The sequence below is a fragment of the Stomoxys calcitrans genome, chromosome 5 (genome assembly GCF_963082655.1).
Source record: "Stomoxys calcitrans chromosome 5, idStoCalc2.1, whole genome shotgun sequence".
NCBI classification, from domain to species: domain Eukaryota; kingdom Metazoa; phylum Arthropoda; class Insecta; order Diptera; family Muscidae; genus Stomoxys; species Stomoxys calcitrans.
The window spans coordinates 113,652,392-113,675,014 of record NC_081556.1 but is presented as its reverse complement, the minus strand read 5'-3'; the positions used below and the strand labels follow the sequence as shown (position 1 = coordinate 113,675,014).

At 41.8% G+C, this 22,623-nt stretch overlaps 1 protein-coding gene across 4 annotated transcripts in view; it reads right to left on the bottom strand.

Moving 5' to 3' along the window:
- The window catches only part of LOC106092980 (5-hydroxytryptamine receptor 2B), a 93,092-nt gene that overhangs the window by 31,709 nt on the left and 38,760 nt on the right, over positions 1 to 22,623 (bottom strand). For all 4 annotated transcript variants that reach the window (XM_013259941.2, XM_013259940.2, XM_059369290.1 and 1 more), the window contains exons 4-5: positions 12,705 to 12,894; positions 12,354 to 12,497 (exon numbers count right to left, since the gene is read on the bottom strand). In XM_013259941.2, the coding sequence (XP_013115395.2) occupies positions 12,354 to 12,497; positions 12,705 to 12,894 (334 nt within the window). The remainder of the gene's footprint in view (positions 1 to 12,353; positions 12,498 to 12,704; positions 12,895 to 22,623) is intronic.

The window sequence follows — 22,623 nt, the reverse complement described above, 5'->3', positions numbered from 1 at the left end:
ATCTTGGGTCTTGACTTCTTAAGCCTCTAGAGAGCCCAATTCTTATCCGATTGGAATGAAATTTTCCACGACGTGTTTTGTTATGATATACAAGAACTGTGCCAAGTATGGTTCAAATCGGTCCATAATCTGATATAGCTGCCTTATAAACCGATCTTGGGTCTTGACTTCTTAAGTCTCTAGAGTGCGCAATTCTTATCCGATTGGAATGAAATTTTGCACATAGTGTTTTAGTATCACTTCAAACAACTGTGCCAAGTATGGTTCAAATCGGTCCATTACCTGGTATAGCTGTCATATAAACCGATCTTGGGTCTTGACTTCTTGAGCCTCTAGAGTGCGCAATTCTTATCCGATTGGGATGAAATTTTGCAAGATGTGTTTTGTTATGATATCCAACAACTGTGCCAAGTATTGTTCACATCGGTCCATAACCTGATATAGCTGCCATATAAACCGATCTTGGGACTTGACTTCTTAAGCCTCTAGAGAGCCCAATTCTTATCCGATTTGCCTGAAATTTTGTACGACGGATCCTCTCATGACCATCAACATGCGTGTTTATTATGGTCTGAATCGGTCTATAGCCCAATACAGCTCCCATATAAATCGATCTCTCTATTTTACTTTTTGAGCCCCCAAAAGGCGCAGTTTTTATTCGAATGACATAAATGAATGGCTGACATTTTACACAGGTCTCCAACATATGATTTAATTGTGCTCGAAACCGGATCATATCTTGATATTGCTCTAATAGCAGAGCAAATCTTTTCTTATATTATTTTTTGCCTAAGAAGAGATGCCGGGAAAAGAACTCGACAAATGCGCTCCATGGTGGAGGGTATATAAAATTCGGCCTTGCCGAACTTAGCACGCTTTTACTTGTTCCACTTGCGTGCGTCGTCCACGTTAGGTCCATTTTACTATTCGTCAACGTTAAGTCCATTTTTACTATTCGTTTGATTCTCAATGTGATTCTTGTAGTTGTCCGTAGGCGGTTTACTGGCTCACCGCCCCAACCGTATGGGTTTTGTGGGATCACACATGTAACCCCAGAGTCGCTTGCTCCAAGATCCGACGCTGGCCTCCAGCCATCCCTAACTTAGGAACAGACGCTGATGTTGGGCATTGGTTATTTGAAGGCGTCAATAACTCGCCTTTTCATCTCGAGTGTCATTGGCACTCAGTATTTATTGGGTTGCCCAAAAAGTAATTGCGGATTTTTTATATAGTCGGCGTTGACAAATTTTTTCACAACTTGTGACTCTGTAATTGCATTCTTTCTTCTGTCAGTTATCAGCTGTTAATTTTAGCTTGCTTTAGAAAAAAAGTGTAAAAAAGTATATTTGATTAAAGTTCATTCTAAGTTTCATTAAAAATGCATTTACTTTCTTTTAAAAAATCCGCAATTACTTTTCGGGCAACCCATAATTTAAAGCCAGTGCCACCTGACCCCTCACTGAGACTCTCCCCCCGAAATCGCTGACTGCCCGCGGCCGCATTTACAGCTAATCCGCATAAAAACGGTGCATTTTACCATCCGCAACCTGTGGACGCGTCCGTTAGCTTTCAGCTAAGCTTCCCGTGATAACGATGGACACCACACAAGTCGGAGCTCAAAGTTCCAGCCTGTGTGGTGGGAACCTCAACATACTTATTACAAGAGTTCACAAGAAAAGATGTTTAATTCACACACTTCATGCCAATAACCACATTGGGAGACTTCTTTTCTAACTCCAGGCCAGGACCTACTTTAGGGTATTCTCTACACATTTAACGTTAAGGGTTTAAAACCAACTACACCTAATGCACCACTGTCATATAATTTTCCAAAGTTCTCTACTCTAGAGTATTTGAAATTAATTTTTATTTTTTATGAAACATCACTTCAACGGCTGTCAGTTATACAATTGTGGCAAATTGTGTACATTTAGCATGTGAATTAAAGAATTATTTAATTTCTGCAGTTTTGCTGTTGACTTCCTTCAGGCCTCACAAACTCATTCAGGAAATATTTGCATGAAATAAAATTGAATTCTATGGGTCTATGGGAAGTGTGCATTGTGAGGGATAGGTAACGAATTCATTATTTATGAATAGATAATGATGCATTTGCATGCATGTCTGCATGAAAGCATCCTCTCTTAATTAACAAAACTTGGGGCTGTTGCCACTGGGAAATGTGCAGACAGCATGCATGGAAGCAAAACCAAAACAGTGGGGTATCACACAAGGCATATACATTTAAATTGACGGAGTGCGAAGAAGATTTTTTTGGCAGCTAAAACAATATTCAGCACTGAGAAAGATAACATGTTTAACATTTCTCACTTCTAATGCAAATGGTGATTATATTGTCTTGCCCAAAAAGTAATTGCGGATTTTTTTAAAAGAAAGTAAATGCATTTTTAATAAAGCCTAGAATGAACTTTAATCAAATATATTTTTTTTACACTTTTTTTCTAAAGCAAGCTAAAAGTAACAGCTGATAACTGATAGAAGAAAGAATGCAATTACAGAGTCACAAGCTGTAGAAAAATTTCTCAACGCCGACTATATGAAAAATCCGCAATTACTTTTTGGGCAAGCCAATATGTTTATATTTGTAGGTTGTCACAAGTTGAAACGAAATTTTTAAGAAGCTGTTATTAGGGGCAATGAAGTATTTTTTAATTCAGAGTTTGTAAAGAAGTTCAAAAAAATCCTTTAAAAATTACTTCAAAACCATAAAAATGCTAAAAACCAATTTTCATTTAATTTTTATACCCCCTACCATATGATTGGGGTTCGTAATTCCGTTTGTTACATATCGATATATTGGTCTAAGACTCCACAAAGTATATACACTCTTGGTCGTCGTGACATTTAAGTCGATCTAGCCATATCCCTTTGTCTGTCCGTCGGTCTGTCTGTTAAAAGCACGCAAACTTTCGAAGGAGTAAAGCTAGTCGCTTGAGATTTTAATCTAAGACTTCCTATTAGAATAGGTCGGTTGGGATTGTAAATGGCCCAAATCGATCCTTGCTTTGATATAGCTCCCATATTAACCGATCTCGGATCTAGTCTTCTTGATCCTTAAGGAGGCCCAATTCTTATCCGTTTTGGCTGACATTTTGTACTATGACTTGTACAGATGTGCCAAGTATTATTCGAATCCGTTCAATACCGAGCTCCCGATTATACTTCCTCCTCGCAATTCTTATCCGATTTGGCTGACATGTAGGTCCGTCCCTCTGTCCGTGACGTCCGTCCGTCTGTCTGTCGAAAGAACGCAAACTTTCGGAGGATTAAAGCTGAGAGCTTTAAATTCAGCACAAATACTTCCTATTAGTGTAGTTCGGATGGGATTTTAAATGGGCCATATCGGTCCATGTTTTGATACTAACTACCGGATATTAACTTCTTGAGTCCCTAGAAGGCACAATTCTTATTCGATTTGGCTGAAATAGCGCATGAGGTGTTTTGTTTCAATAGCTGTGCCAAGAATAGTTTCAATTGGTTCATAACATGATTTAACTCCCATATAAGCCGATGGCCTGTTTTGACTTCTTGAGCCTCTAGAGGGTGCAATTATTTGGCTAAAATTTTAGACCTACTTTTAAACGACTTGTAATAATCATAACAAGTATTGCCCATCAGCAGCTTTAGATGTATCTTCTACGTATAAGAAAAAGTCATTCAAGGATCGGGTCGAATGTGATCCATGGTGGAGGCCATGTCCGTCCATCTGTCGAGGTATGCAACTCTCTCTTCTCCATTGACGATAAGGGCCGGTAGTGCTTTTAGCGATATTAGGAACATTTCTAGACCTTTTCTTAGATCTCTTTGAGATGGGACGCCCGCCAGGTGACACAGTCTTTTGCATGACTGCAGTGAGACTTCCTAACCCGAACTTGGGGTTTTTGGGGTAAACGTGCATCAAATCCCGAAGCCTCTCCTTATCGGTGAGAGTCTTATGTCCCTTTGTTCCAAGTTCTCAATAAACCTAAGAGCGATGCTCGTTTGCCAATAACGGCCAATGGCCGTTAGATACTATCGGTCTGATACAATCACCGCAGCTGTTGGGTCTTTGGAGGCCATTCTGAGCCAACTCCCGAGCTTTAACATCTACCGCTCCACTCGAAACCGACGCAGAACATCAACTAGCTAGTGGACAACACCATCGTGCTTATCTTCAAACAACTTCTTGGGCACATAATACCTATTACAAGGTTTAGAGATATTCTTTACAAACTTTAAACACGTCTGCTCCACTCCATAGACCAACCAATGGGGGCCATGGCAATATATTGTCCGATATAGCCCATCTTCGAACTTAACCTGCGTACGAACAAAAAAATAATTTGGGCAAAGCTTAGCTCAATATCAACAGACAGATGAACGCATGGCCATGGTCAGATTTTTATGACAACCAAGAATAAACATCGCCTGGGTAGTCGAGCAGGTGGCGTGCACGGATGGGTTCGATTAACGCTGTAGGAAAAGATGTTAGACGGGCATTTAATGCAGCTAGGGGTGGTGGCAACATTGCATTGTGAGACTTGTATAAGGAAAAACTGATGACTTACAAGAAGGAGTTCAGAAAATCCAAAAGTGGAATTTCGTTCGATTGATTGATTGCGGAAGCTGGTGGCGAAGCATAGCCCGTACATGGGGAACTTACAGAGGCCAAATGGTGAGTAGATTGTCTCTCCTCGGGACACCCTATCACATTTGCTTGAGACACATTTTCCAGATTGCAAACTCACTGAACAAGGAATTCATCCATGGGATATATGGATGGGGAGAACGTTGCCGACATACTGGTGACTCAGGCAAGCGTACATTGGGAACTTTACACATTTGGACCATTTAAATTCCTGGGGCCGGACGACATTTATACAAAAATGCTGCAGGAGGTTTTTGACCATTTGTGTCACACATACGTACAAGTATTCTGGGCGTGTACAGGATTTGCCTATGTTCTCAAGTCTTGGAGGAGGGTTAAGGTGGTTTTTAATTACCGAAGACAGGAAAGCTGCAACACAGTTCAATGAAGGATTTTAGACCGTTGAGTCTCCTCTCTTTTCTTTTTAAAATGCTGGAGAAGATTTTGGACCTTCACATCAGAAGAAGTTGGGGACGTCTTATTTCTCATGTTGCCAGCCTGTATTAAGGGCAGATCCGTGGATTCTGCATTACATCATGTAGTATTGGGTTGCCCAAAAAGTAATTGCGGATTTTTTAAAAGAAAGTAAATGCATTTTTAATAAAACTTAGAATGAACTTTAAGCAAATATACTTTTTTACACTTTTTTCTAAAGCAAGCTAAAAGTAACAGCTGATAACTGACAGAAGAAAGAATGCAATTACAGAGTCACAAGCTGTGAAAAAATTTGTCAACGCCGACTATATGAAAAATCCGCAATTACTTTTTGGGCAAACCAATACAACATCTTGAAAGACATATCGATTATAAGAAGGAAAACCTTGGCGGCATTTCTGGATATTGAAGGGGCCAAAGTAAGCCCATCTGCCATAGATGCGGCTTGGATAATGAATATGCTATGGGGCAGGTAGATAGCGGCTACTATTGGTGAATTCACATTGAACGTGAATGTCACTGGGGGAATACCTCAGGGAGGGGTGATATCACCTTTGCTCTGGATCATCGTGATGGACGGTCTTCTTAGAAGACGGGAAAGGATGAGATGGGATACGATCTGGTTTTTCCCGCCACAGGGAAGTTTTTGGACACGGTTTCAGGGATTTTGGATGGTGCACTTGGCTGCTTTGCTACATGGGCCGAGGGATGCGGCCTGGGTGTGAATATGGGTAAGATGGAATTGGTCCTGTTACGATGAGGAGGAGGATACCGGTCTATAGGCTACCCCCGCTGCAGGGGGTGACTTAACATTTATCGCAGTCGGCGACATTTTTTTTTGGTGATTCTAGACACACAAAAAAGATGGAATTGGTCCTGTTACGATGAGAAGGAGGATACCGGTCTTTAGGCTACCCCCGCTGCAGAGGTTGACTTTACAGTTATCGCAATCGGCGACATTTTTGGGAGTGATTCTAGACAGCAAATTGGATTGAAGACTGAACATGGGGTATTAGAAAGGCCTTTGCGGCATGGTATTCATGTCAGAAAACATGCAGGGAGTAAGTGGGGCTCAGGCTTATGCACTGGTTGTTCTTGGTGGTGGTGCAGCCAGTCCTCGCATATGGCTGCCACGTCTGCTGGACGGTGACGGATTTTGTATCACATACCCGTAACCTTAACAGGGTGAATAGAGTAGCACTAAGATTTGTTTCTGGGACTATGAGAATCACTGCAACTGGGTCATTAGAGGTTATGTTGGGAATTCAGCCTTCGGACTTGTTTATAAGGGAGATAGCGGAGAGGACTCTTCGCAGATTGTCACAGCTTGACTTGATTCGTGGGTCAACAGCGAGACATATACGCATTTTGGATAGTACTATGGCGGTCTCTCAGACTGACTTCCAGATGGGAATGGACGTGGTGGATAAAGGAGTGCGGATAAAGTTACCTACACTGGCAGAGCGGCAGAAAGGCGGGATAGGTTATCAGGCAATAACGTTTTTACAGATGGATCGAAAATGGAAGAAGGTGTGGTATGTATTGTGACGTGAAAAGTTGGTAAGCTCATTTTCCTTCCCATATACTCAGTGTCAGTACAACGCATGTGGTGCCGTCAATTTTTAAGTATGAAGTATTGCTTGAATTATTGCATTTTAATTGTCAATTGAATTACCATGAAATTCTATTGAATTATGGAACTTACGCTAAATTAAGCCGCGAAGCTTAATTTAGCGTAGTTAGTCTATTTTGTATTTTGTCAAAGCATCGACCCTTTACAAACCACTGGTGTTTTGTCAATGGGATTGTAGTCAACAACACCATACAAGAGTGGGTTTCAGCAGTGCTCAACGAAGACAACAACTAAACACAGGCCTTGCAACAGAGTGAATTATTGTGGTAAACAAGTTACCGTTATCCCGAATGGTATACGAAGGGAAAGGCCAGCTTGAAAAGGAACTGTCAAGTGTGATGTGGAACAGTGGCAGTATCCAAGTAAGTAGAGTGAAGAACTTTAGTGTGCAGAGCCTGAGTGTCAGAGCCTGTAGATTAACATAATCGCTAGCGTTTTGCCTGGGGTCCATTAGACATAGGAGCCCCTGAGCCAGTGAACACGCAATTCACCACACCATGATCTAGAGCCGACCCACGCCGTGAGTGTACCACGTCTCCGAAACCAACATAGCCAGCACCTCGCCTTTGTACTTCAGACGTAAAAGCCGCTGAGTCCGCGAATACTGTCACGTGCTTTCTGTCCACAACCACTACCCCATGATTTAGTGCCATATTCACTCCGTGAGTGAACCACGTCTCCGAAACCAAAATAGCCAGCAATTCGCCTTTGTCCTTCCAACATATGAGCCGCTGAGCCCGCGAATAGGATTACGCGATTTTTGCCTTAGGCCATCACCCCGTGATTTAGTGCCGTATTCACGCCGTGGGTGAACCACGTCTTCGAAACCAACATAGCCAGCACCTCGTCTTTGTACTTCAGACGTAAAAGCCGCTGAGCCCGCGAATACTGTCACGTGTCTTCTGCCTTAGAACATCCCCCCGTGATTTTGTGCCGTATTCACGCCATGAGTGAATCACTTCGCCTTTGTCCTTCAGCTATAAGAGCCGCTGAGCCCGCAAATACACCCACGTGACATTTGTCCACGGCCATTACCCCGTGATTTAGTGCCGTATCCCTGCGTGAGTGAATCACGTCTCCGAGACAAACACGGCCAGAACCTCGCCTTCGTCCTTCCGACATAAGAGCCGCTGAGCCCTCGAGCACCCATTCGTGTCAAAAGTCCACAACCACCGCCCCGTGAATTCGTGTCACACCCACGTCGTGGGTGAGCCACGTCTCCGAGAAACCTGTAGCCAGCACCTCACTTTTGTTCTTCAGGCATCAGAGCCGCTGAGCCCTCGAACGCACACTCTTGCCATCGGCCTGCGAGCATCACACCATGACTTGGTGTCATATCCACGCCGTGATCCGGAGAATCACGTCTCCGGGATTAACATAGCCAGGGCGCAGATCTCCGTCTGAAACTTAAGCCATAATCGATAACACCTAGATTAAGTACTATTTACCAAATAAAACCCATTGAAATAAATATAAACCGCCTTTTATCTCTCTGTCACTGACACAAATAAATTTCTAGGACTGACGCTGCTCCCGGTGAGCTGTACCCCAGCAACCAGAGGTAAACTCGTCGTTACAATATTGCAGTGAACTCTATATCAATGTCTTCTTGCGGATGAGGGATGTCTGCAACAGCTTTCAAGCAGAGGTGTATGCGTTGGCTGTAGCAGCGGAACTTGTGTTGTCTGTGAATATCGGGCGACCAGAAATTCATATTTTCAGAGACAGTCAAGCGATGTTAAAGGCGTTAAACAGCACATGTACGAGATCCAAGGTCCTAAGCCGCTATTGGGAGTTACGGATGCTTCTACAGGAATGTCACACATTCCTATGACCCTATGAAAGGTGCCGTCCTTCTGTCTGTTGAAATCACGCTACAGTCTTTAAAAATTGAGATATTGAGCTGTAACTTAGCACAGATTATTTTTTAGTCCATAGGCAGTATAAGTTCGAAGATGGGCTACATCGGACTATATCTTGATATCTCCCCCATATAGACTGATCCGTCGATTTAGGGTCTTGGGCCCATAAAAGCCACATTTATTATCCGATTTTGCTGAAATTTGGGACAGTGAGTAGTCTTAATCCCTTCGACATCTTCCTTCAATTTGGACTATATCGGTCCAGATTTGCATATAGCTGTCATATAGATTGATCCGCCGATTGAGGGTCTTGGGCCAATAAAAGCCACATTTATTATCCGATTTTGCTGAAATTTGGGACAGTGAGTTGTGTTCGGCCTTTCGACATCTTTCCTCAATTTGGCCCAGATTGGTTCAGATTTGGATATAGCTGCCATATAGACCGATCTCTCGATTAAAAGTCTTGCGCCCATCAAACCCACATTTATTATTCGATTTTGCTGAAATTTGGGACAGTGAGTTGTCTTAGGCCCTTCGACATCCTTCTTCAATTTGGCCTAGATCGGTCCAGATTTGCATATAGCTGTCATATAGACCGATTCGCCGATTGAGGGTCTTGCCCCCATAAAAGCCACATTTATTATCCGATTTTGCTGAAATTTGGGACAGTGAGTTGTCTTGGGCCCTTCGATATCCTTCTTTAATTTGGCTCAGATCGGTTAAGATTTGCATATAGCTGTCATATAGACCGATTCGCCGATTGAAGGTTTTGGGCCGATAACAGCCACATTTATTATCCGATTTTACTGAAATTTGGGAAAGTGAGTTGTCTTAACCCCTTGGACATCTTTCCTCAATTTGGCCCAGATCGGTTCAGATTCAGATATAGCAGCCATATAGACCGATCTCTCGATTTAAGGCTTTGGGCTCATGAAGGGCGCATTTATTGTCCGATTTCGCCGAAATTTGGAACAGTTAAGCCCCTCGACATACTTCTTCAATTTGGCCGAGATCGGTGCAGATTTGCATATAGCTGTCATATAGACCGATTTGCCGATTGAGGGTCTTGGGCCCATAAAAGCCACATTTATTATCCGATTTTGCTGAAATTTGGGGCAGTGAGTTTTGTTAGGCTCTTCGACATCTTTCTTCAATTTGGCTCAGATCGGTTCAGATTCGGATATAGCTTCTATATAGACCGATCTCTCGATTTAAGGCTTTGAGCTTCTAAAAGGCGCATTTATTGTCCGATTTCGCCGAAATTTGGGACATCGAGTTGAGTTAAGCCCCTCGCACACTTCTTCAATTTGGCCGAGATCGCTTCAGATTTGAATATAGCTGTTATATAGACCGATCTCTCGGTTTAAGGTTTTGGGACCATAAAAGGCGTATTTATTGTCCGATGTCGCCGAAATTCGGGACAGTGAGTTGTGTTAGCCTCTTTGACATTTTTCTGCAACTTGGCCCAAATCGGTCTAGATTTGAATATAGCTTCCATATAGGCCGATATATCAATTTTGACGAAAGGTGGTTTACCTATATGTCCGAGGTGGTGGTTATCCAAAGTTCGGCCCGGCCGAACTAAACGCTTTTTATACCCTCCACCATAAGATGGGGGGTATACTAATTTCGTCATTCTGTTTGTAACTACTCGAAATATTCGTCTGAGACCCCATAAAGTATATATATTCTTGATCGTCGCGACATTTTATGTCGATCTAGCCATGTCCGTCCGTCCGTCCGTCCGTCCGTCCGTCCGTCTGTCTGTCGAAAGCACGCTAACTTCCGAAGGAGTAAAGCTAGCCGCTTGAAATTTTGCACAAATACTTTTTATTAGTGTAGGTCGGTTGGTATTGTAAATGGGCCATATCGGTCTATGTTTTGATATAGCTGCCATATAAACCGATCTTGGGTCTTGACTTCTTGAGCCTCTAGAGTGCGCAATTCTTATCCGATTGGGATGAAATTTTGCACGACGTGTTTTGTTATGATATCCAACAACTGTGCCAAGTATGGTTCAAATCGGTTCATAACCTGATATAGCTGCCATATAAACCGATCATGGGTCTTGACTTCTTGAGCCTCTAGAGTGCCCAATTCTTATCCGATTGGGATGAAATTTTGCACGACGTGTTTTGTATTGATATCCAATAACTGTGCCAAGTATGGTTCAAATCGGTTCATAACCTGATATAGCTGCCATATAAACCGATCTTGGGTCTTGACTTCTTGAGCCTCTAGAAGGCGCAATTCTTATCCGATTGGAATGAAATTTAGCATGACATGTTTTGTTACGATATCCAACAACTGTGCCAAGTATGGTTCAAATCGATCTATAACCTTATATAGCTGTCATATAAACCGATCTTGGGTCTTGACTTCTTGAGCCTCTAGAGGGCGCAATTCTTATCCAATTTGAATGAATTTTGGCACGTAGTATTTTGTTATGATATCCAACAACTGTGCCAAATATGGTTCAAATCGGTTCATAACCTGATATAGCTGTCATATAAACAGATCTGGGGACTTGACTTCTTGAGCTTCTAGAGGGCGCAATTCCTATCCGATTTGGCTGAAATGTCGCAAGACGTTTTTTATTGTTACTTTCAACAACTATGGCAAATAAAGTACAAGTCGGTTCATAACCTGATATAGCTGCCATATAAACCGATCTGGGATCTTGACTTCTTGAGCCTCTAGAGGTCGCAATTATTATCCGATTTGCCTGAAATTTTGTACGACGGATTCTCTCATGACCATCAACATACGTGTTTATTATGATCTGAATCGGACCATAGCCCGATACAGCTCCCATATAAATCGATCTCTCTATTTTACTTTTTGAGCTCACAAAGAGCGCAATTCTTATTCGAATTGGCTGACATTTTACACAGGTCTCCAACATATAATTTAATTGTGGTCCAAACAGGACCATATCTTGATGTCGCTCTAATAGCAGAGCAAATCTTTTCTTATATCCTGTTTTGCCTAAGAAGAGATGCCGGGAAGAGAACTCGACAAATGCGATCCATGGTGGAGGGTATATAAGATTCGGCCCGGCCGAACTTAGCACGCTTTTACTTGTTTACTTGTTTTTTCTTTCAGGCACTAGATAAACTCAGAGGCATTAACCCAGTCAAATACGAGGACTTCATTGAAACCTATCTTCCAGGCAGGTCTTTCTGCCGAAAGAAGTGGAATATTTCGTGAGGAATCACAATGGGTCACATGATGGCTTACGCGGATGCTTAGACACAAATCTTGGCGCCAACCTCTTGCCACCTAACCTAACCTAATACTATAGGCCTGCTCGGTTGCTACTTTGGTATCGCAGTGGACTAAACTATTCTACGTGAGTATAGTTAGAAAATAGACTGCCACTTTAACCTAGGAACAAATATACTTTCTTGGGTGGGAAATGAATATTGCCAAGTGTTGCAAAGGGAAAGAGAAACGAAATAAACCTCCGTTCTTCGATGGAGAGTATAAAAAACACTTAAATACAAAATGTATTCGACATTTTGCAGCATGTGTTCGAAAAAAAAACTTCTAGTGTCAGTCCCTTCCATACCCACACAACTGTATTCAATACTATGCTGTGGTTTTATATCAACATATCCAAGGGTGTGATGATGCTGGCACACATCAGACAACCTTGATAATTCCTCGGTTTACCCTGTCAAACCCAAATAAGCATGTAAAATACTTCAACATTATCAACCAACGAACGAAGGTAGGTAGTTAACATTATGATTGATTGATTACTCCAACTTACCACCACATCCTTTGTTGTGCTCTGGGAATAATGTAAACGCTTTGTTCGCCTTTGGATACGTTTGCGGGCAATTTTATAGATTTTCCAGTACAGCACCAGAATCATTAATAATGGAACATAGAAGGAGCAACAAGTGGCGAAAATCTGTAGAGAAAAAACCACAAGACCCCCAAAAAAAAAAAAATCAGTTGTGTGGTAAAAATGTGTATACTTGAAAAATGGCACATCATGGCCGCGCATGATACATGAGCATACAATTAACTCAAAAGGTGGCTTGTTAAACAACAAATGATGTGAATGTGTCCATGCATAATTAATGGCTAATTGCCTGGGGCTGCTGAGCATTCTTACCTGATAGATGACATCCTGCGATACCATACACTTTTGCTGTTCAATGCGCTCCATGTATTCGGGGTCCTTCCAGCCAAATTGGGGCGCCAACGAAACAATGACGGCAAAAAACCACACTGTAAATATCATGCAAAATATGCGACGTGGTGTTCGCAAATTGTGATAATCGATATCTGTCACCGTCCAGTATCTGCAAATGTAGAAAATTATAACGCGTTAAGTGGGTGGTGTCTTTTTTTTGTGATTTCTTTGCTTTCATAGAGTTGAGGAAAGTGTTGAGCTTTGTTAGAGGGTGTACATTTGTATGACATTGTATTGTATAATAAGGTGTTCTGTGAAAACTGGGAGGCAAAGAAAAATATTTGATTGGGTTAGGCGCAATACTAGTCGAACATAGTACCGATATGATTCATACTTGGAATTGCTTTCGGTCCACATTTGGTTTTGGATAGCGTTTTTGGTGTAAGGGGAAGAGACCGCCCCATCCGATATCTAAAATATATAAAGGCTATGTTTCCTTCCATACAAACTTACACCATCTCTAACAATTTTAAGAAAATCAGTTCAGCCGTTTTTGATTCAACGGAACAAACAAAAAACCGAGCCTCATATAGTCATGATGGGTCATATGCCCATTTAAGGCGTTTTTGGGGGGTAGGGTGACCCCCTATACTTCGATCTATATTTGTATGCCAGATTCGCAATCTACTCCCGAATACCTTTTATTTGAGGCCCATATTGACAGGAACGTCCAATATGTCTGTTTGGGGGAACTTTGGGGTGGGGGCGGCCCGATGGGTACTTAGGCCCAAATTTTAATATCAAACTTGAATTTTATTTTCCAATACCTTTCATTTGATACCCATATTGCCCGATCGGTCCACTTTTGATTTTGGGTGGTGTTTTTGGGTAACAGGGGAGGGTCCGCCCCCCTTGCGAAATCAACAAATTCTAAAACCTATTTCTCCTTCCTGACCATATTCGCAATCTACTCCCGAATATCTTTCATTTGAGTCCCTCGTTGTCATGATCGTCCAAAAAACCTATTTTAGGGGGGTTGGGGCGGCCCCCCAGTTACTTGGACCTAATTTTTATACCCTCCACCATAGGATGGGGGTACACTAATTTCGTCAATCTGTTTGTAACTACTCGAAATATTCGTCCATAAAGTATAGATATTCTTGATCGTCGCGACATTTTATGTCAATCTAGCCATGTCCGTCCGTCTGTCCGTCCGTCCGTACGTCCGTCTGTCTGTCGAAAGCACGCTAACTTCCTAACTTCCGCAGAAATTTTGCATGAAGGGTTTTGTTATAACATCCAACAACTGTGGTAAGTATGGTTCAAATCGGTACATAACCTGATATAGCTGCCATATAAACCTAACTTGGATCTAGACTTCTTAAGCCACTAGAGAGCGCAATTCTCGTCCGATTTGGCACAAATTTTGCACGACGTATTTTGTTATGATATCCTACAACTGTGCTCTGTATGGTTCAAATCGGTCCATAACCTGATATAGCTGCCATATAAACCGATCTTGGATCTTGACTTCTTGAGCCACTAGAGGATGCAATTCACATCCGATTTGGCTGAAATTTTGCATAAAGTTTTTTGTTATAACTATCAACATCTGTGCTAAGTATGGTTCAAATCGTTCCATAACCTGATATCGATGCCATATAAACCGATCTTGGATCTTGGACTAGTGGGCGCAATTCTCGTCCGATTTGCCAGAAATTTTGCATGAAGGGTTTTGTTATAACATCCAACAACTGTGGTAAGTATGGTTCAAATCGGTACGTAACCTGATATAGCTGCCATATAAACCTAACTTGGATCTTGACTTCTTGAGCCACTAGAGGGCGCAATTCTCATCCGATTTGAATGAAATTTTGCGTGAGGTGTTTTGCTGTTACTTCTAACAACTGAGCTAAGTACGGTTCAAATCGTTCCATAACCTGATATAGCTGCCATATTAACCGATCTGGGATCTTGACTTCTTGAAGCACTAGAGGGCGCAATTCTCATCCGAATTGGTTGAAATTTTGTACAACGTCCTCTCCCATGACCTTCAACGTACATGTCCATTATGGTCTGAATTGATTTATATCCTGATGCTGCTCCCATATAAACCGATCTTCCGATTAAGTTTCTTGAGCCTCTACAAGGCGCAATTCTTATCCGAATGGACTGAAATATTACACAATGACTTCTATTAGGTCTTCACCATTCAATTTATTGGGTTGCCCAAAAAGTAATTGCGGATTTTTCATATAGGTGGCGTTGACAAATTTTTTCACAGCTTGTGACTCTGTAATTGCATTCTTTCTTCTGTCAGTTATCAGCTGTTACTTTTAGCTTGCTTTAGAAAAAAAGTGTAAAAAAATATATTTGATTAAAGTTCATTCTAAGTTTTATTAAAAATTCATTTACTTTCTTTTATAAAATCCGCAATTACTTTTTGGGCAACCCAATATTTCTTGTCCGAATCGGACTATAACTTGATATAGCTTCAATAGCTTAACAATTCTTATCCATTATTCTTCGAAAGAAGAAGTTGACAAATGCGATCCATGGTGTAGGGTATATAAGATTTGGCACGACCGAACTTAGCTCTATGTTACTTGTTATTATTAGCATTTCTATTTAACTTTTATATTAAGCGATATTGTCCATAGACTTACTTTAGTTATCCTCTAGGACAATGGCCCAAAGAATATTTCACATGTTTTCTTTTCCCAAAAAAAAAAAAACTTTCCTTGTATATCTCTCTCAAGGCAAGATTGTAATTTAAAAACAAAAACTGCTTTAAAACACTTTCCCTTCCGAAGTTGGGCGACATATTGTCTGGCTTCAATGCCGCCTACTCATTCTGCTTGTGGCGAGCTCTCCATTAAAGTGTAATTTTTTCCACAATAATGACAGGCTTTGTGGCGTGGCTCGGTATTTATTTATGGAATTATAATTTATTTTCGTCATCAATCAATTGATGTAAAAGAAATTTTGCGTAAGGCAATACATCACAAAATGCCTCAGAATATAAAACAATTTACTCATGCCGACACACGCAACATATACATATGCAAGTGATTTAATATAACAATGGTATACGATGTTAATATAGGTTCATACATGTGTGTGTATGTGTTTCAGTTATAAAAATACATTTTGTGTACATTTAAAAATCAATAAAACCAAAAGAATGCCATGTGGCATTCAATGCCATTAATGCTGAGAAGCATTGAAATCAGCATAATTTAAAAATTTCTTTCACACACACACAACCAGCACAACACCATAAAAACATCTCAATCGAGGCATGCTTTTACGAAAACATGTAACAGCAAAAGCATTGTTCGTTTTGGCAAATAAAGCATTACTGCACTCTCACACATGCACCAAACATATGCTGCTGCTGCTGCTGCTGCTACTGCTGCCTGTTGGGAGAGAAAGAGTATAAAATCTCACATAAGTACATCGCATTGAGGCATGACAATCACTCATACACACACACACAAGTCACTCGTTTCAAAATGAGAGTAATAAAAAACAGTTTCTCTTTTGTATAATTTATGCTTACGGTTGTTTAACTTGTTACAATGTACAATGAAACAACCCAACCCAACACAACGGCAGCAAAACAACAATAGCATCATTGGTATCATGTAAAATGGCAAAGGTTACTGCACATAGCCATACATAAAATACCAACGTACGAATACACAACTGCGCTCCAGGGTGGTTGGGCGATGCAATATTCGATGATTAGTGCATGTGTATGTGAACTTCCTGCCAGCGACGAGGGTAGGAAGTTCCCAAACAAACCAGTTCACAGCCAAAATAACAAAAAAAAAAAAACACACACACAGTAAATGGGAACCTCAACGAAGTAAACGTTTTTGGGCCGTAACATTTTTCCCTATTGTGCATGTAGCACACGAGTGATCCAAAATCGCTAAAACCCAATAGAAGGAACAGTGCAGGCCCAATCAATTATCCCCATCATGAATTCTTTCATAATTTTGTGGCGCAGTGAACATTTTTAAGAATTTGAAAAAAAACTAAAATCAAGTAAAAGCATGCCGGGTCGAATCTTGGCAACCCACCACCATGTTTTCTGCTAAAATATGGAAGCTATATCTGGTTATAGACCGATTTTGACCGTACTTGGCACAGTTGTTGAGAGTCATAAAAGAACATTATATGCAAAACTTCATTCAAATAGAACAAAAGTTGCGCCTTCCAGGTGCTCAAGAAGTCAAATCCAGAGATCGGTTTAAATGGGAGCTATATCAGGTTCTTGACCAATTTGGACCATACTTAGCACAGTCGTTGAAATTCATAACAGAACACTATGCGCAAAATTTCAGCCAAGTCTGAAGAAAATTTCGGCTTCCAGATTCTCAAGAAGTCAAATCGGGAGATCGGTTTACATGGTAGCTATATCAGGTTATAGATCGATGTGAATTGTACTCTATACAGTTGTTGAAAATCATCATGGAATACTATGAGGAAAATTTCAGCCAAATCGGACAAAATTGCGGCTTTCAGGCGCTCAAGAAGTCAAACCGGGAGATGGGTTTATATGGAAGCTATATCAGGTTAAAAACCGATCCGGACTGTGCTCGGCACAGTTGTTGAAAGTCATAACAGATCAATATGTGTAAAATTTCAGGCAAATCGGATAAAAATTGCGGCTTCCAGGCGCTCAAGAAGTCAAATCGGCTCAAATGGGAGCTATATCATGTTTATGACCGATTTAAGCCGCACTTTGCGCAAATGTTGGAAGTCACAATAGACTACTCTGTACAAAGTCAAATCAAATCGAACAAAAATTGCGGCTTCTAGGGCCTCAAGAAGTCAAATCGAGGGATCGGTTTATATTGGAGCTATATCAGGTTATAAATCGAATCGGATCGTACTTGGCACAGTTGTTGGAAGTCATAACAGAACACTATGTGCAAAATTTCAGCCAAATCGGATGAAAATTGCGGCTTCCAGGCGCTCAAGAAGCCAAATCGGGAGATCGGTTTATATGGGAGCTATATCCAAATCTGAACCGATATGACCTATTTGCAATCCCCAACGACCGACATCAATGTCTAGTATCTGTGCAAAATTTCAAGCTGCTAGCTTTAAGCGTTCGACCGCTACCGTAATTTTGATAGACGGACCGACATGGCTAGTTCGATTCAGAATGTTGAGACGATCAAGACCGATCGAGAGATCCGTCCATATGGCACCTATATCCAAAACTTGACCGATATGGGACATATTGCAGAAGGATGTCAAGAGGCCTAACTTAACTCACGAAATTTCGACGTCATCGACCTATAAATGCGCCTTTTATGGGCGTAAAACTTTAAATAGAGAGATCGATCTATATGGCAGCTATATCTAAATCTGAACCGATCTGAGCCAAACTACAGAAAGATGTCGAAAAGCCTAACACAACTTAATGTCCCAAATTTCAGCGAAGTTGGACAATAAATGCGCCTTTTATGGGCCCAAGAACTTCAATCAAGAGATCGGTCTATATGGCAGCTATATCCAAATATGAACCGATCTGCGCTAAGTTGAAGAATAATGTCGATGAGCCTAACACAACTCACTGTCCCAAATTATGGCAAAATCGCAGAATGAATATGGTTTTTATGGGTCTAAGACCCTAAATCGGCGCATCAGTCTATATGGAGCTATATCAAGATATAGTCCGATATAGCCCATCTTCTAACTTAACCAGCTTATGAACAAAAAAAAAAAAAAAGAATCTGTGCAAAGTTTCAACTCAATATCTCTATTTTTAAAGACTGTAGCGATTTCAACAGACAGATGAACGGTCATGGTTAGATCGTTTTAGATTTCTACGCTGATTAAGAATATATTTACTTTATAGGGTCGGAAATAGATATTTCGTTGTGTTGTAAATGGCATGACAAAATGAATAAACCCCCAGCCTTCGGTGGTGGGTATAAAAAGTCGCACAAGAAAGATGTTTTCTCAAAAAATAGTCCGACAATGATTTTTCAACACCTTACGAAAGAATACAAACTACTAACCAAGTCGGACGATCGTAACTCTTGGAAAACCTAACCAAAGTGAAGAAATGTCCAAATTAAATTAAATGAAGTGCAGTTTTCTGAAATATTTGTTGATAAATGGGCTTGATACGGTTCAATAAATGAAAATTGGGTAATGCATGTGCGTGGTGTTACTTGTCTCAACCGTATTTTAACCGATTTACACACTTTGCAGTGTGACATTATCTGGCCTTTGATCATCAGCAAAAATGGAGAAGAAAGTTTCTGAACAATTCAGTTCCAAACAACGAGACTGTCTTTCATGTGATCCTATTCCTTAACTTCATTACCTTTAGAAAAATTGAGAAATAATCTGCCTAACACTATCTCAACTAATCCAACAAATGCAGCTTACTGCCCTGTCATCGAGAAACCTGACTCAACATCGAAATCTGACACCCCACGCCTATGTGCCCAACATATGCTCCACATCAGTTCATTCACCTTCTACATTTCCCCTACAACCACAGCAGCACGCACGCCGCAGGTCTGACAATCTTCACGACAAGTCAAACGATTGTCAACCTCGCCTCAGACCACTTTTCCATAACTATACAGCTCCACCGAGCGAATGATTCCATAGTTCAACGAAATCGAGTAAAAAATGTGTGAGTAAGGAGGTCAGGTGGCACCAATGGCAAAAATCAGCATTTATTTCCAGGTTATTTCTCATCCGGAGCACTATAAGGATTACTCGGACAATCAAATGAATAGTTGGTTAGGTTAAGTTAGCTTGAAAAGAAGGTGCAGATATTAATCCGCACATGCCACTATGGAGATACACCTAAACCAGTAATCGGCTTGTTGTGCGCTCTAAAAAACTATAAAGTAACCTCTAAATAGAAAATTTAATTTTAGGAATTCCGTGCTTATTACAAAATCCTTGTATTGTGTCGCTTCTTAAACGCCAGTATCTGTTAGACGCGTAAGCCGGGCAATGACATAGAAAATGCTCCAACGTCTCATCATCTCCCCGCATGCCCTACACATGCTATCACTTGCCGCACCGATTTTACATAACTGAGCTTGAAATTCTATGTGACCCGTTATGATACCGAAAGCTATACTGACCCCCTTCTTACTTCCTTTTAGTAATTGCCTCGTCTTCGCACGATCTGGACCCCCCATAGGATTTTCACCGTCCTACCGTCCCTTACGCTGTTTCACAGGGTTTCATGAGCATTAGTCGCCCACGCACCCACTACGCGGACCTCGTCGACCCGAAAGGTTTCGGGTTAACCAAGTGTATTGAAGGCAGCTATCAGGACCGTATTATGGTCAGGCAGTCTAAAACAGATCTCAGTCCCTGGGTTCTCACTGTAAACCCCCAGGCCCACTCTGTCCACTAGCGTTGATCCATCCGTGTAAAATGGTCTTCCAGATGGCAATAATAGGGTTCCGTCAGTTCGACACTGTGCCGATGGCAGCAATGTCTCGCACTCGACTTCAAGGTTCATCTCAGATATCCGATTGAAAACCTCTTCCCTTCCTTCCAGGTTTCCTATCGTCGCTTCGATTGTACCGGTATGAGCTGCTCCCATCCTCAATTCATTCTCCCATCGCCTTAAGTCTTATAGACGCAGCGGCTGTGTCAATGAGTCGGATATCTAGAATAGTCTCCGGTGTCCTAGTGAGCGTGATCCTCATCGCCCACTGCCTATGCCAAGACAACATGTTCTCTGAACCTGTTGCACCTTTTCTCCATAGCAAATGCAAATCTTACCCATGAATATTCCACTAAGGAACAGGGGCAAAATTTTGACATGTCAATGAGTGCAGTCCGATTCAAGTTTAAGCTCAATGATAAGGGGCCTCCTTTTATAGATGATTCCGAACGGCGTGCCGCAATGCGACACCTCTTTGGAGAGAAGTTTTACATGGCATAGTACCTCACAAATGTTGCCAGAATTAGGAGGGGAAATCCACCGCTGAAAAATATTTCTGATGGTCTCGCCAGGATTCGAACCCAGGCGTTTAGCGTCATAGGCGGACATGCTAACCTCTGCGCTAAGGTGGCCTTCATAGCAGTCCACCAAACTGATGAGGCGTAAGTAAGTATTGGTCTATTCACGCTCCTGTAGAGCCAGTGGACTATCCTAGGATTCAGGTACCATTTCGAGCCTATGGCCCGTCTACATAGTGCCCAACATCTGTGAGCCTTCTCAGTAGGCTCCTGAATGTGATACTTTCAATTCAGTTTCCTGTCCAAGATCACTCCGAAGTATTTGACCTTGTCAGTTATCGAAATCGTCTTATTGAGGAAACGTGGTGCGTAAAATTGGCCCACCTTCGTCTTCTTCGTGAACAGGCATATTTCAGTCTTCTATGGCTTAACATTGAGACCTCTGGGTCTAGCCCAGACATATTCCATATGCAAGACCCTTTCGGCTCTTCTGCCTAGCTCGTCCGTATCCTTACCCCTTAGAAGTTTTGTAACATTGTCTGCGTGGCAGACGGGTTCAAATCCGTCCTCAGTCAGCATCCGCATTTATGGTGGTCACCCATAGGAGTGGTATTCTCTGGGTTAACATTGAGACCTCTGGGTCTAGCCCAGTCATATGTCATATGCTAGACCCTTTCGGCTCTTTTGCCTAGCTCCTTCGGATCCTTACCCCTTAGAAGTTTTGTAACATTGTCTGCGTAGCAGACGGGTTCAAATCCGTCCTCAGTCAGCATCCGCATTTATGGTGATCACCCATAGGAGTGCCGATAAAATGCCCCCCTGTGGCGTACCCTGTGCCACTTTTACCCTTATATTTATGCCATGGGACACACAATTTATCCACCTGTTCCTTACCATATGGTTTTTCCAGTCTCCAAGGACTGGGTCCACCCGGTACTGGTCTAAGGATTGTCGCTCGGCAAATTGTTAAAAGCCCCCTCGATGTCAATGCATACCGCTAGCGTGTACGTTTTGGCATTGAAAGATTCCTCTATTTTAAGCACAACCTCGTGCAGGGTAGTCCCCACCAACCTTCCCTTGACATAGGCATGCTCTTTGTATTTGAGCAGTTCGCTGGATGTCATATTTTTATCATGGTGTCCACAATACGTTTCATGGTTTTGAGTAGAAAGGACGTAAGGCTTATGGGTCTGTAGGCTTTTGGTGTTGCATAACTTGCCTTGCAGGGCTTGGGTATAAATGCTAACCTTGCCTCCTGCTAGGGTCTCGGAGTATATGCAAGTCCTATGCATACTGTCCAAATTTTGGCCAGACGAGGCGCCAGTTAGTCTGCCTCTTTCTGCAGTAACGCCGGAAATATTCCTTCAAGTTCGGGTGACTTAAATGGTTTGAAGCTCCTCAAGGATTCCTTCACCATAAATTCCGTTATTATAAACCTTCGATCAACGTCATTATTCCATGATTCCGGTGTCTCCGTGAGTCCCTTCGTGGAAAATGGGTTTCGATCAAAAGCCTCAACATGTCCTCCGTTGTCTCTGCTCCCATGTCGTTTACTAAAGTTTCAGTTTCGACTTGGGTTTTTGAGAGAAACTTTTTTATCTTGGCGTCGTCATTATCGACCTATCGACCTGTTCGCAGAAAAGCTTCCAGGAGGCTTGTTTTGCCGCTCTTGAGCCGTGTGTAATACACATCCCAATAAACTTCCACTTTTTTACGACGTGCTCTGTTCAAAAGTCCACGGACTTCTTTCCCAATATTGCGAATCTCCCCGGTCATCCAGGATTTTCTTGGGCTGATTTCCTTTCCCGAAGAGAACAACCATCTTCGAAGGACCCCACCAGTGCAGTCGTAATCCTGTTGACATTTTCGTCAATGTCTTCTATGTTTGGACAATTTAAATTATCTTGCCCAAGTCTTATTCTGAGTTGTCTTC